At 37.7% G+C, this 13,418-nt stretch overlaps 1 protein-coding gene across 4 annotated transcripts in view; it reads left to right on the top strand.

Annotated features, from left to right (window-relative positions):
* The window catches only part of LOC139727292 (piezo-type mechanosensitive ion channel component 2-like), a 65,089-nt gene that overhangs the window by 30,823 nt on the left and 20,848 nt on the right, over positions 1-13,418 (top strand). For 2 of the 4 annotated variants that reach the window (XM_071638263.1, XM_071638249.1), the window contains exons 20-27: positions 1,767-1,820; positions 3,561-3,647; positions 5,938-6,095; positions 6,797-6,945; positions 9,183-9,239; positions 11,501-11,768; positions 12,501-12,680; positions 13,169-13,352. In XM_071638263.1, the coding sequence (XP_071494364.1) occupies positions 1,767-1,820; positions 3,561-3,647; positions 5,938-6,095; positions 6,797-6,945; positions 9,183-9,239; positions 11,501-11,768; positions 12,501-12,680; positions 13,169-13,352 (1,137 nt within the window). The remainder of the gene's footprint in view (positions 1-1,766; positions 1,821-3,560; positions 3,648-5,937; positions 6,096-6,796; positions 6,946-9,182; positions 9,240-11,500; positions 11,769-12,500; positions 12,681-13,168; positions 13,353-13,418) is intronic. The other 2 variants (XM_071638256.1, XM_071638270.1) reach the window with 2 other exon arrangements.

Raw genomic sequence — 13,418 nt, 5'->3', positions numbered from 1 at the left:
CAGCCATTAGAATACTGCAATATTGTTTATAAAGTTGGCATCCCTGAACATATATAGCATAATATATTATATTTCACGTACCACATGAATCAAGCCCCACCCACAGTACACTCCATACACCCTGGAGGTAGCATCTAGTCAGGGTGCCGCTGTATGATGCACGCATTCTTCATTCAACCACGTTTGTACTCAACTTGTCGATATCTCCTGCCCCCCGCCCCCAATCTTTCATAATAGATGGAGTATAAGTTTAGTGGACACCTGTTTGTCCCTATCTGTCATTGGGGAGCTTTAGATTTTCACGACAAGGACGTTGAGAGGAAAAAAAACATGTTCTGAACATGCAACATGCGCAAAATCACTTTATCAGACGAGATCTATTTACAGTTCGCGTTGCCTGAGTTTTCACTACGCGTTCTGGGCTATTTCTACATCCGCTCAATTCACGACATAGGGAGCTATTTCATGCACCCATCATTTGGGGGCGCCATTTTATTTTCTATAGGTTACGTCTCCGCATGATCTAAGGCTACTTTTTTGCACGACGCAGGGAGAGAGGAGAACGTCCAATGCACTCGTCGTCTCAAACGTCCGTGCCTCAAATCTAAAGCTCCCTATTAACCTTCTCTGCACCACAAGCTCAAAAGTCATTGACATGCTATGTGTTTTACAGGTTGCCTGTGAATTGAAAGAGTTAAACAGTTTATCACTAATCTATTATAGTTTTGTGAATGTTTTGTTTGGTGTTTTGAGCCATGTTCCATTTTCTCAAAATCATGCCCTCTTTTGAAAGGCTTTTATTAAAACCATCATTTTTTTTATTTTGCAAAATCTTGAGTTAAAGTGTTGTATATTCTTTGTGTTTTCTCTTCCACAACTTTGCATGTATTTATCTCTGTTCGTAATGGGGAAACATTATTATTGTGAAAGATTAGAGCTCCTGTTCAAGACTTTAAGCCTTCAATGTCCATTCATTTTGGGATACGGGATTTGGGATTTACTGTCAGTTGTATCATTTGTAATGTTGAACAAAACTTAGGAAAAGAAGATAAGTACACTATAAACTGTTTTGTGACATTAAAAATACAATTCTTTATATGCTCCAGTAACAGAAATGTAGGTTTGTGTGCAATAAGGCCACATCCACACTTTACAACTCTTCATGGAAGCAGTGGTGAAGATTAGTCATCATTAATAAGCTGGCATTTACGTGTATCTGGAAGAGAGTCACAAATGATCATATGACATGGTAACAATTCAGGGCCCCGTTTTATCAAAAGATATAATCGATTATAAATTTCCTTACCACACAGGCTACCATAGACTTATAGAAATCAATTGTTTAATCAATTATAACTCTTAATAAAACAGGGCCCTGATTAGACATGTCATCATATTATTTAACCTTTTTTCCACTCTTTCCCTTTGTTTTCTCTTCACATGTTCATTTGTCACTTGTGTATCTATCTTATCCAACTATCTATCTATATATCTTTCTATAACTATATATCTATCTATCTCTATCTATATGTTTATCTACATATTATTGTCTATAGATATCTTTATCAACAGATAAGTATTTGTCAATTTATCTATTCATCAATTTATGTATCTAAATATATTTATGTATTTATCTATTTATTTGTCTCTCTTTATCTAATCATCTATCTACCTATCTATCTATCTTTCTTTCTTTCTGTCTATCTATCCATCTACCTATCTGTCTACCTGACTGTCTATCTATCTATTAATCCTCCTACGTACAGTTTCATACTCCACAGCTATTAGTGGAGAGGGGGCAGATGAACCAAAGGTGAAAGGTGAGAATCAAATTACTTGTGTCTTCAGGACATCCTCTTTTCTGTAACTTGAATTGAAACAATAGTTACATTCACACAATGTATGTAATCTTCAAAGTTTTAAACAAATTTTAATGATTAAGGGTAGCTAGTGGTTTTACACTACTATGTATGTCAACACAATACCTTATATAAAAGATTGAATTTTTTAGCAGAAGAGTCCCACTTGATGATTAAACCACAAAACGAGACGACATGCGTACATACAACACTAACGAACTGAGGGGGGGAATAGGTTTTTTCACAAAGATGTCACATTAACTTTCGAGTTTCTTGATTATCTTGTCCACATGATGCTAAACTACAAGTGGGGATCCGTGCAGCTCATGAAAAGAGTGTAAACCCTAAGATGTCTTGTTATTCTAATCACTGACTGATCTTTCAGATTACTTACTTTTGAGGGCTTCATGGGGCTAGATTATGAGCTAATATCAATCATTTATTAAAGATTGAAACTTCAAGTGAATCTTTAATTTTAAGAACATTGTGTGAACGTGACTATTGCAATTACAATCTAATTACAATATAACATTTATATATATCTCTTACAAACTATTAAGTTGTTTTACAAGGCTTTACATCATCTATAATGAAACTGATATATATGCATACACTCTATATCTATTCAATTTCTCTTTACATTATGTATACCCAAAACAAATTCAAATCTAAAACCAAGAACTTATCAACATTAATACAAATTAATACAATTAGAACTATTGAAGCATATATAGCATTATTTTCCACTCCAGTCTCTTCATCACAAGTCATCCTTTGGTATTAAAGGGCTGATATAGTATTGGTTGAGATGAGGATTCAACCTTTAACTTTTTGCGAGATATTTAAAAACCACTGTATGAAATGTTAAAGAGCATACAATTCTAAGAAGAATTTGAAGTTTACTTGTTGAAAATTGGGTCTGAAATGGCTGAGATATCCAAAAACAAAGTAAAACAAAGTGATCTAAAGAAAAGGTGGGCCCCACCGTTTTTTTAAGGATTGCTTTGTTCGGGATATCTTAGCCATTTCAAAACCAATTTTCATCAAATAAACTTTGAATTCCGTTTAGAAATATATGCTCTTTCATGTTTCATAATAAGTTTCTCATTTTGTAAAAAAAAATGAATCATCATCAAAAAATGTTGGAAACCTGAAGCACAGTCTCAACCAAAACTGTACCATCCCTTTGATAAATCACAGAATACCATCTGTAGGTGAAATTGTTATCATCACATTTTGATTAAAAGAAGCAAACAAGAATATTACTTGATGTACAACTGATTTCCATTTTGGGAGGGTTTATGAACTTGGCCTGCAGTTAAATTATTTTATCCTATCTGATAATCAACTTTAACAAGAGAGTTGCCTACACTGGTAAGATTAGATTTTTTTCGTGCTGGTCGATTTCAGTGAACTGCTCTTTATAATTTTGATAAGGAAGGTGAAGTGCATGTACACTAAATTTACACATGCATACATACATGCAAACATACATAATTATCCTTGTTATACATACAATGTACATGCATACATGCGCACATACACATAATGAAAATTAGTGGCCTGAACGTACTACCAGAAAAAAAATAGTAAGAAATTAGTGTCAAGGCCTGAAATGGCAAATCCATACATGATAAACATTCGGCTTTGCTTCCTTTCTACTGACTGCTCTCTCTCTTTCTCTCTCTCTCTCAAATCAAGATCCCAAGTCCTTGGAAGAGGCACAAGATGATGAGGACATGGTTGTCGAAGACGACATCGACATGGAAGAAGATGAGCCCACCAGCAGTAAGATCGATAATGTGTAGTTAGTGTTCCTCAGCAAAGCTGGGCATTGTTGCATGAGAATCAAGGTATGGATTGATAGAGAATTTGATACTCCTTATCAGAGAGACTCCAACCCCAAGCACCTCTTTGATAGGAGATTCCCCCTCCTGGACCTCTAGTAAACTGGAGACGAAGATGGGAGAGCATTGGCATGATATTATCTACACATGATGCAAATAATGAGTGCAAAGTGCGACGCTGGTTGTGGGGGGGTTCCAGGGCCTGTTTAGGGACTTTTCGATTGCTTGGACGTGGACGCCTTTCTCATACAAGAGCGGCACCAAATTGCCATGGTCCACTCATTACGTCTGCGGTGTTATCACCCATTTTGATTTTCAGTGCATGCCGTTCATCACATACTGCTATGACGTCATGACCCGTCCCCTCCAGTGGGTGGGCAATTGCCGCGCCAAGCGATGACGTCATTCACGTCCTCAATCTAGGGAGACGTGAAATTCTTGGAAGACATGTTCACGATTTTGGTGTTGGACGTGCTGGAGAAGCGTGAGCATGTGCTGTTCCTTAAAATGACATCATTACCTCGGACGAAGGCCGCGTTCAGGAGGTGAAATTGAAAAGTCCCTGTTAAGGGCCTTGCAAGCTCTCAGTATAAAGATACTCTCTGGTTCTATCTTATCCTTATTTGCATGAAATGACAAAACTTGAGTTGGGGAAAAAAAAGCTGCTGAAAACTGCTTATCCAATCAAGGTAAGACAGTGGAGTAGAATTTGAGTCCAAAGGGACCTGAGCTGTCGATCCCAGCAGAATCTTTGTCAAAGGCAGAGTGACAAATGGATCCAAAGTTTGGACCTGTTTTGACTCTAAACTTAATTTTGAAGGGAGAAAGCTAAATTTGAGCTTTGGAAAATACATCCTTGGCTGGAGACACACAGCCAAAGTGGGAGAAATTGAAACTCCAGCGGGAGATCAGGAGATTTCAGAAAATGGCCTCGAAGCAGAAGAGTTGGAGTCTCTGTTGTCAGCAGACAATATGTCCATATCCTAGCAAGGCAGAATTGTTGCTCTTTCCTATCTTATAGCCATGGCGTGGATTGTCAAGGAATATACTGTATGCGCCATATATTTAGGGAGTCTAAATTTTCGCAAATCGGGAATTCGCGAGTGGTTAAATTCGCGATCTTGGAGTACTGTACTGAACAGAGAAATGTATATGTGTTTGTCACATTCATATCGGGATCAGAGTCATTATTTTCGCGTGTCTTTAATTTCGCGAAGAATAATAATAATGATTATTACCTATACGAGGTATTTTTGCGAGGCAATTGCAGTTGGTATTTTGCAGGGTCGTGGAGGTCAGCAGTCAATATTCGTTGGTTTTTTGCTTCTTCCGGGTTTCGCCATTCACTTTACATGTAAACATTCCGATCGACCACGAAGAGAAAACATTCAAGGATGTCGCTGTGTATCGGTTACACGCGCCGCAGAAGAACGCCGATAAATCAACTCGTACAAGGTCGACCACTTCCAGCAGCACTACGCATCAAACAATGACTAGTCCATTTGTGCTCAATAACTGCACAGTGACCATCAGTCATAACAACTCTCCAAATTGAAACAGAAGCAAAAATAAAGTGTAAAAGCGTTCAGATGTTTGAAGTTTGCCTGTTACAACTACATATGTATCTTTGAAGTTGGAGTTGAATGATATACATTGATGAACAATTTTTCAATTATTCGACATGTTGGTGATAATCTACAGGTAGTCAAATGTGGCTTGATCTATATCATGGTGAATAGCCGTATTCACATATTTTCATAATTAACGTAGGGATAGTAATAATTATGATATTGACTGGCCTTGAGGGAGATACCAGATAAATATTCTTTCAGTTTGGGCAATATTTTCCGGTATCTCCCTCGAGGCCAGTCAATATTATATAACTATTCCATGTGTAGCGCACAGGCCCACCTTTGTGCTCATGGTGCTTCAAAAATGAAAAGATAGATATAAACATGCATATACACACATGTTCAAACATGTCAACAAAGAAGAAGATGGCACACGAAAAACAAACATATACCAAATAAAGAATGCAATATTGATCCGAACATTAATGACAGCAATTACAGTCCTCAGTGTGAGAGGAACAGATACTAACCACATAGCACCTGACTCCCGAAATTCGTGAAAATAAAAACCTCACAGAATATTCGGCATATTCAGTATAATTCCTCACCTCTTGAAGTTGGTTACCAAGCAACCTTTACTTTCCATCCTCTCATCGCTAGGTAAAATAAAGAGCACCCTCAAGCTGACCTGGCTGATCTTCATCCGAACCATCGACAGCATCATCGCCTTCCTGGATAACATCTCTGAGGAGTACCGCTATGTGGCCAAAGAACTTTCCAAGCTGACCTCAGAGGGCAAACGTCGAAGGGCACTAAGGGTAAGCAAAGTGTGAGCAAGTTCACAGTGGTCTCTCGATATAGCAAAGTCCTTGGGGACTGGCAATTTTCTTTCATTATATCGAAATTTCATTATAACTAAATAAATAAGCAATAAGAATACGGAGAATGGATAATTTTGCAGCCTGAATTTTTATTTCGTTGTAACAGGAATGTCATTATAACCGTGTTCTTTATAATGGGAGTGCACTGTACCGACATCCAAGGAGCGTAATTACATCAGTGGTGTCAGAAGATTTCATGTTTTCCAGAGGCAGAAGTTTGTTAGTATAGAGTATGTTCTTAGCAACCTCACATGGCCCAGTCTATGAACAACACTATTGTTGCTGTCAAACTACTGTTACATCTATTTCCAACTTAAGCCATTACAAAAGACTGTGACAGCATCGCTTAGGTACTCTATAGATAGGCAAAAGGTCATTAGTGTGGGTGAGTGTGGTATGGAATTTTAGAAGCAGAAGGATTTTATGATGGTGAAATGTTGGGTGGCTTTTCATAGGGAGACATACATGTAGGGATGGCATGTTGCAAGTGATGTATGACATTTTTACAAATAATGTATATTCGAAAATGCTTAACTGCTATGATACTTGTGCAAGTGGTTGGTAGATGTGAGAGGACATAGGTGAGGCCACATGTTCATTTATATGTTTTCTTGCGTGTGATGTTTTCCAATCATCAGAAGCAACGTCGAATGGCCGAGATGCAGGAAATGAAGTCAGGCTCTAGTGTGGAGATGCAGGACGAAACTCAAGAGGGCGCCACTGGAGAGAAGGAAGACACACTGGCCATTTCCACAGAGACTGAGAAGGCTCAGACGAGAGATTCAAAGTAAGTCGTTAGGTTGGGGGCAGATAAATATTGAGGTAGAGTTTTATCTATATGCCAGTCGGATATGGCATATCATGGCATGGAAAGTCTGGAAGACAAGACTAAATGATGATGTGTGTGACCCCGCCCCCTTATTCAGCACAGCATATTAAACAGGCTTGATGTGACCCCGCCCCCTTGTTCAGTGCAGCACATTAAACAGACTTGATTTGCATGCAAAAGCAGAAATATCTCTTGCCGTCTTTCTAGCTGCAAAAGACATAGATGCATGAGTGTAGTTTGTTGCCATCAATTTATTGAGCGCATGTTGCCACATCAGTTCTCATGGTTGTGGTACCCCACAGTCATTGCAAATTCCAGTTGCTGTAGTTGTTATATTGCATGTAGCAGGCTTGCTGTATGGGATCCAGTGGAGGTTGTAGATTTACCTTGCAACTGCAGCTTGCAACTTTTAACTTTAATTTTCCAGCAATGCACTGGATCTTTGGGGCACTCCTTATTGCTTTTGTGATGTTAAGACATGGATGCAGATTTGCTGGCATTACATTGTAGTTTGTAGATTTTGAAATAGTAGTGAGTACTTGCAGTAGTTTAGAGTGGTAGTGATACTGTAGTTGTGGTGTGTATGAAAATATGTTTGATCATTCCTAAATAATTTGAATTGCTTTGTTTTATTTGCAATGCATTGTCTGTGTACTTCCTGTTCACTGGTGCTATCGTTTGCGGACTCTCACCAAGGAATCTTGATGAATATTTTGAGCTTGGGACATAGCTTTGTCTCATTCTCGGAAGAATATTGTATTGCCATTTTTTTGTTTAATCCAGAATGTATACATTTCTGTCAGAAAGAATGCTGCATTATGCACTGTATAAACGTGAAGAGAATAATCTTAACATGTGATTAATATGTACATAAAGTGTATATCTATATATTAATGTCTTTCTTTATATTTAAGTTTATTCAATCAACCTGTTCCCAGTACCTTATAACATTTTATTAACTGTTTCTAGATAGAGCTAAATATTGGCCGAATTGTCATAGAAATGGGATATTATCCTTTCTGCAGTTATTCCTTCAGTTATTACATATTGATATATCTAATATGGACTGGTCTTTATTTGCACCGTTTATAGCAAAGATGAAATTCATGCATCTACAGCACTGTGCACATGAATTTATATATCACTCCCAGGATTTATATCATATATCTTTTAATGTATAATATAGTGTATAACATATATTTGAATATCTTTGGTGAATCTTATTTCTATGCACTACCATTTGTTTACTATTTGATTTTGCTATGTATTAAAAAAATGCTTACGAGACAAATACATGACATTGTACATTCCTTCATCCATTCCAAACATAAAGACATTTTATCAAATATCTATTATGAAAAGAAATCTCTGAAAAAAAGTGCTGCTTTGATGAAATAAGGTGGTGTTGAGGAATAGTTGCACCTTTAAGTAGCCAACATAGCCAAAGCCTAATTGACTAGAACTCTTGTTCTATTTACTGTATATCAATGAGTAACTTTGTGGTTGACTTGAATTCCAAACTAGCTTTGATATGAACCCATAAGGTACATAATGCAGTCATACTTGCTATATTCCCCATCTGTCTGTAAAGACCACCTGTCTGGAAAGATCACTTGTCCATAAAGACCACAAAATGTGTCTTCTGTTCAAGCATTTTCATAGTGAGTGAACCTGTCTGTAAATACCCCCTTCAAATATAGACCATTTTTCTACCTCCCTCTGGTATTTTTTTACAGACAGGTTTCACTGGACATAACTAATGTTTCAGAGAGCAGTTCATGCAAAGCAAAATTTTGCCCACCAGCCTCTTTAATTGATTGAGTTTTGATGAATATGACTCTGAGTTTGAAATGAATGAATGTATGTACACAGTTGTTGTATGTTGTCCTGTGTACTCTATCCCCTCCTCTACGTTATTATGATGGTATTTAACTCTGAATTTCTCGAAAAAGTATCAGGAAAATTGATAAAACAAAATTTGTTGACCAGGGGTGTAGTTTTATTTTGTTTTGTTTTGTTTTGTTTTGTTTTAGTAAGTGTCACTTTTGCTTTCAAAAGTTTTTTGTTGCTGCATGCCATATTTCCATTGCCGCCACTTTTCCGTTGCACTTGTCGCGGGCTTATCCCGCACCTCCCTCGCTGCCACACCCATCTCTGCCACCAATAACCCCACCCGCTTCACATTGCATGCCCAGGGTTACCATAGTGGTGCCGCCAACAGAGCACACTGTTCCTCAGAAGTCCTTCCCCAGGTGAGAGTTATGTAACTATGCTCTAGACAGAAAGAGAATGGGTTAAAAAGAAAGAGAAAATAAGTTAGATATGGTGGTTTGAATGAGTAATTATTGGATGTGAAGGTATATGCAGAAGAGATATTTATCGAAGTTACACTGATTTTCATGAGTGTTGTCCTTACACTCTGGAAGGCAGCATGAACTCTTAGTGTTTACAAACAAAAAGTTCATATAATTCTGTTGAAACAAAACAAACCGAAGAAAACCCCAGCAGAGTGAATATATAGAGAGAGGTAGACATTTCCGTAAGAGAAAAATGCATAATAACTTCAAAATTTCACACATTTTTTCTTAACATTGATATTGATCAGGAATCATGTATGCAAATCAGATGACATCATCTTACAAACTTCAGTTGACCTGTGCAAAAATCATTATAAATTTCCTATTTTGTATATAAAATAAAAAATAAAAATAAAAATGAATGTATAGATTTGTTGCCTGTAGTAAATATATATACTTTTAATGGGAAGGGTTGTATTAGGTTTTGAATTATTAAGCTAAACTATTCATACATTGATTTGTTGTTGTTGTTGTTTTTTTTGCAACAACTTGCAGAAGTGTGGATAAATGACATCAGCACTTATTCTACACCACTGATGTGGTTGTAAAACATGTGAAACTTTTTTCTTTTTTATAGTACTCATATATATCAATGTAAAAAAAAAAATGAACCTGTGTAACAGTTATCATCAGTTGCAGCTGTTGTCTCTAACTCTATTTGTTCATTGTGGGGACTGTAATCTTTAGTAATCCAGATATATGCGTATGTGGCATGTTAGTACAATTTACAATCATGAATATCCAATTATTTTCCTAGTCATATTCAATGATATATTTATGGTGTCTTGCTGGAAGCATTAATTTTGTGGCCCTATGTGTTTATCACTTGTTATATCATATACAAAAGTAATATAAATGTATAGAACTATTTAATCTAAAGATATAAATTTGAATAGTCATATGTGAGTAATACCTAGTCCATGATTTTATATTCAGTCAGATTTTCAATTATTTTGTTTATCCATGCATAGTGAAACCGTTGGTGTGGTTTTTCTCTTGTCACCAGTTAGAGAATTCTTTCAACAACAACAAAAAAAAATCATCATTTTAGCCTATTCTACATTATTCATACCTTCTCCCTGGTTTTGTTCTTTCTTGAACTGCTACAGCTATTCTTATGCTTTGGACTATTACATGAAGCGTTATATTATGTGGCAAAACAATCATTATTTGCCCTTAGGCTGCCCATGCAAACTGTGTATTTCCCGTTAATATGGCTACCATGGAAGACTTAAAGGACAAGTTCACCTTCACAAACATAAGGATTGAGAGAATGTAGTAATATTAGTAGAACACATCATGGAAAGTTTGAGGAAAATCGGACAATCCGTTCAAAAGTTATGAATTTTTGAAGTTTTTGTGCAGTAACCGCTGGATGAGAAGACTACTGCAGTGTATGAATAACTTAGACGTCACATGCGTACAACAATATAAGGAAAATATAAAGAGAATTTCACAAAATTTCATCTTTTGAAAAAAGTACACATTCCCCTGACTCATTACCGACATATGTTATGGGTAATATTATTCCCCCTGCCTTTAGAAAGAGGCAAGTCAAGAGCTCTTTTATTATGCGAAAAAAGTGAAAATATGTTGAATTTTCTTTACATTTTCTTTATACTGTTGTACGCATATAACTCACAAGCTGTAGTAGTCTCCTCATCCAGCGTTTCCAACACAAAAACTTCAAAAATTCATAACTTTTGCATCGATTGTCCAATTTTCCTCAAACTTTCACTGATGTGTTCTGCTAATATTGTTGCATTCTCTCAATCCTTATGTTTAAGAAGGTGAACTTGTCCTTTAATCTGAATGTATCAAGGCTAACATGAAAATATGCAAGCTGACCCACATTAACCCACTTAATTAACAAAGTTGAATTGAGAGTGACATTTAGACATTTTAGGCACCTGTTGCCTAGCCTAGAACCTGGGACACCAAGAGCAGAAAATGAAAATTGAAATCAAGTCAAGTCAAGTAAACTTAAACTTGCAAAGAGTGTAAGAATGCTATTCAACGTGGAAATATCATCAAGATGTCTAATAACTGTCTATAAAGTTGTGAAAGCTTGGTACCATGTGCTCAAGCTGCAATACATTTGAATTGATAGATGTCTTTCACCGAGTCCAAATTTGTTACACGCCCCATCTATCCAGCAATGATGATGCTGCCTCGATGACGGAGACCAGCACCAGTGAGCACTTCCAGCGCACAATGCCCCGCCCCTTCCGCCTGGTCTATGCCGCCCTCTACGCCCTGATCGCCCAGTCCCAGCTGGTCTGTTACTTCATGATCATCCTAAACCAGCTGCTGTCGGCTAGTATTCTATCCCTCCCTCTACCCCTCATGGTCTTCCTATGGGCCATGTTGTCGGTGCCACGCCCCACCAAACGCTTCTGGATCACAGTCATCTCGTACACAATGGTGAGCTTCTTGTTAGGCCCATTCTCAGTAGGAAATATCACAATATTATAATTGCAATGTTGGGGTTTTCTATACACACTGCAATAACCAACTGAACAAGTTATGGCACTAGAGAAAAACACTGAGACTTGCTGTGCGAATGTGCCATTGGCAGTGTGACCATTACGTGACATGTGTAAGATACTGACCCATATGAGTTTTCATTAAAACCACGAGGAGTGTGCTTCTGTCTGAAACTGATCATGATGTTTTGAAACTGTGTGCTAGCATTCTATTCTTATTCAGCCTGAGGGAAATACATCTCTCACATATTTGCTTGCACAATAACAATAACAACAAGTCTGACTTCTAGGGTTAAGCGTGAAGCCCTTTTATCTAGTAGCTATTCACTGCTTCGGAGTTTGGTAGCTTCAAACAGCAACTCAAGAGGGAATGTATCACAGTATTCCATTGTTTGTTTAACTGTAAAAGCCCTCAAAGTGATCAGAAGCTACCTCAGGCACCCTACAAGAATCAAATTCAAGATTAATTAATGTTTTGTTCTGAATTATGTTTTTGTTGTTTTGTTATATTTTCCCCTTGGTGAACTGCAAATTTTGTTTATATTTGCCATCGTCTTGGATCTAGCGTTGTTGACAGATACAGCTCCTTATTTGACTTTCTCCTCCTTTTAACTTCATCCGCCATCAACATACTGAGTGATTTTCTTCTCTTTTCTTCCCTCCCATCCAGGCTGTCGTTCTCCTCAAGTACCTCTTCCAGTTTCCCTTCACTCACGAGGCTAGGAACGTAGCCACACAGGACAAAATCGACGAGGCGTACATGGTCATAGGTATTGAGAAGAAAGCCAACTATGCAGCCCTGGACCTCTGCATCTTGCTGACGGTTTTCTTCCATCGATCCATTCTTATCGTGAGTTATACGAGTCCTGCACCTTGTTTTAGAATTCTATGAAATACTCTAATTCTGTTTCACCTGTCCGTTAGATGATAAGAGGTCTTGATCCTTGGACCATCTCACTGGATGCACAGGACACAGACCACTGAACCATGACACCGCTACCCTAATATCATGACTCTTGTGTTATTATCCTGTAGCACTCTGATATTCGCACCTTGGAAATGTTGTGCTAGAATTTTGACCCTGGTATTGTGACCTTGGTATCATCATCTTGAAATTGTGACTTTGGTAATAGCACCCCGGTATTGTGACCGTGGTAATAGGACCCTGGTATTGTGGTCCTGGTATTGTGACCCTGGTAAAAGGACCCCGGTAATAGGACCCTGGTATTGTGACCCTTGTAATAGGATCCTGGTATTGTGACCCCTGTAATGTAACACTTGAGTCATGACTCTGATATTTTGACATGGTATTGACAATGAATGTTACTTACTCCACAGAGACATGGTCTATGGCAGGAGTCCAGGGTGGTACCCAACCTGGACGAGCAAGGCGGGGAAGTGGCCGCGGTCCAAACCAGTACGGACATCAGCGTTGAAGATGTTGATGGAGATGAAACGGACAAGGGCAAGAAGAAAAAGAAGAAGAAGAAGAAGAAGCGTAAGAAGAAGGACACAGCCACAGGTGAACGAAGCAAAATATGTCCATTTGAAAAAGTGACTGTTATTCTTTTACATTTGTATGTCACCT

The sequence above is a fragment of the Diadema antillarum genome, unplaced genomic scaffold, assembly GCF_040938485.1.
Source record: "Diadema antillarum isolate AM-2024a unplaced genomic scaffold, OU_Dant_1.0 scf00000017, whole genome shotgun sequence".
Classification (NCBI taxonomy): domain Eukaryota; kingdom Metazoa; phylum Echinodermata; class Echinoidea; order Diadematoida; family Diadematidae; genus Diadema; species Diadema antillarum.
This window is presented reverse-complemented; position numbering and strand designations above follow the sequence as displayed.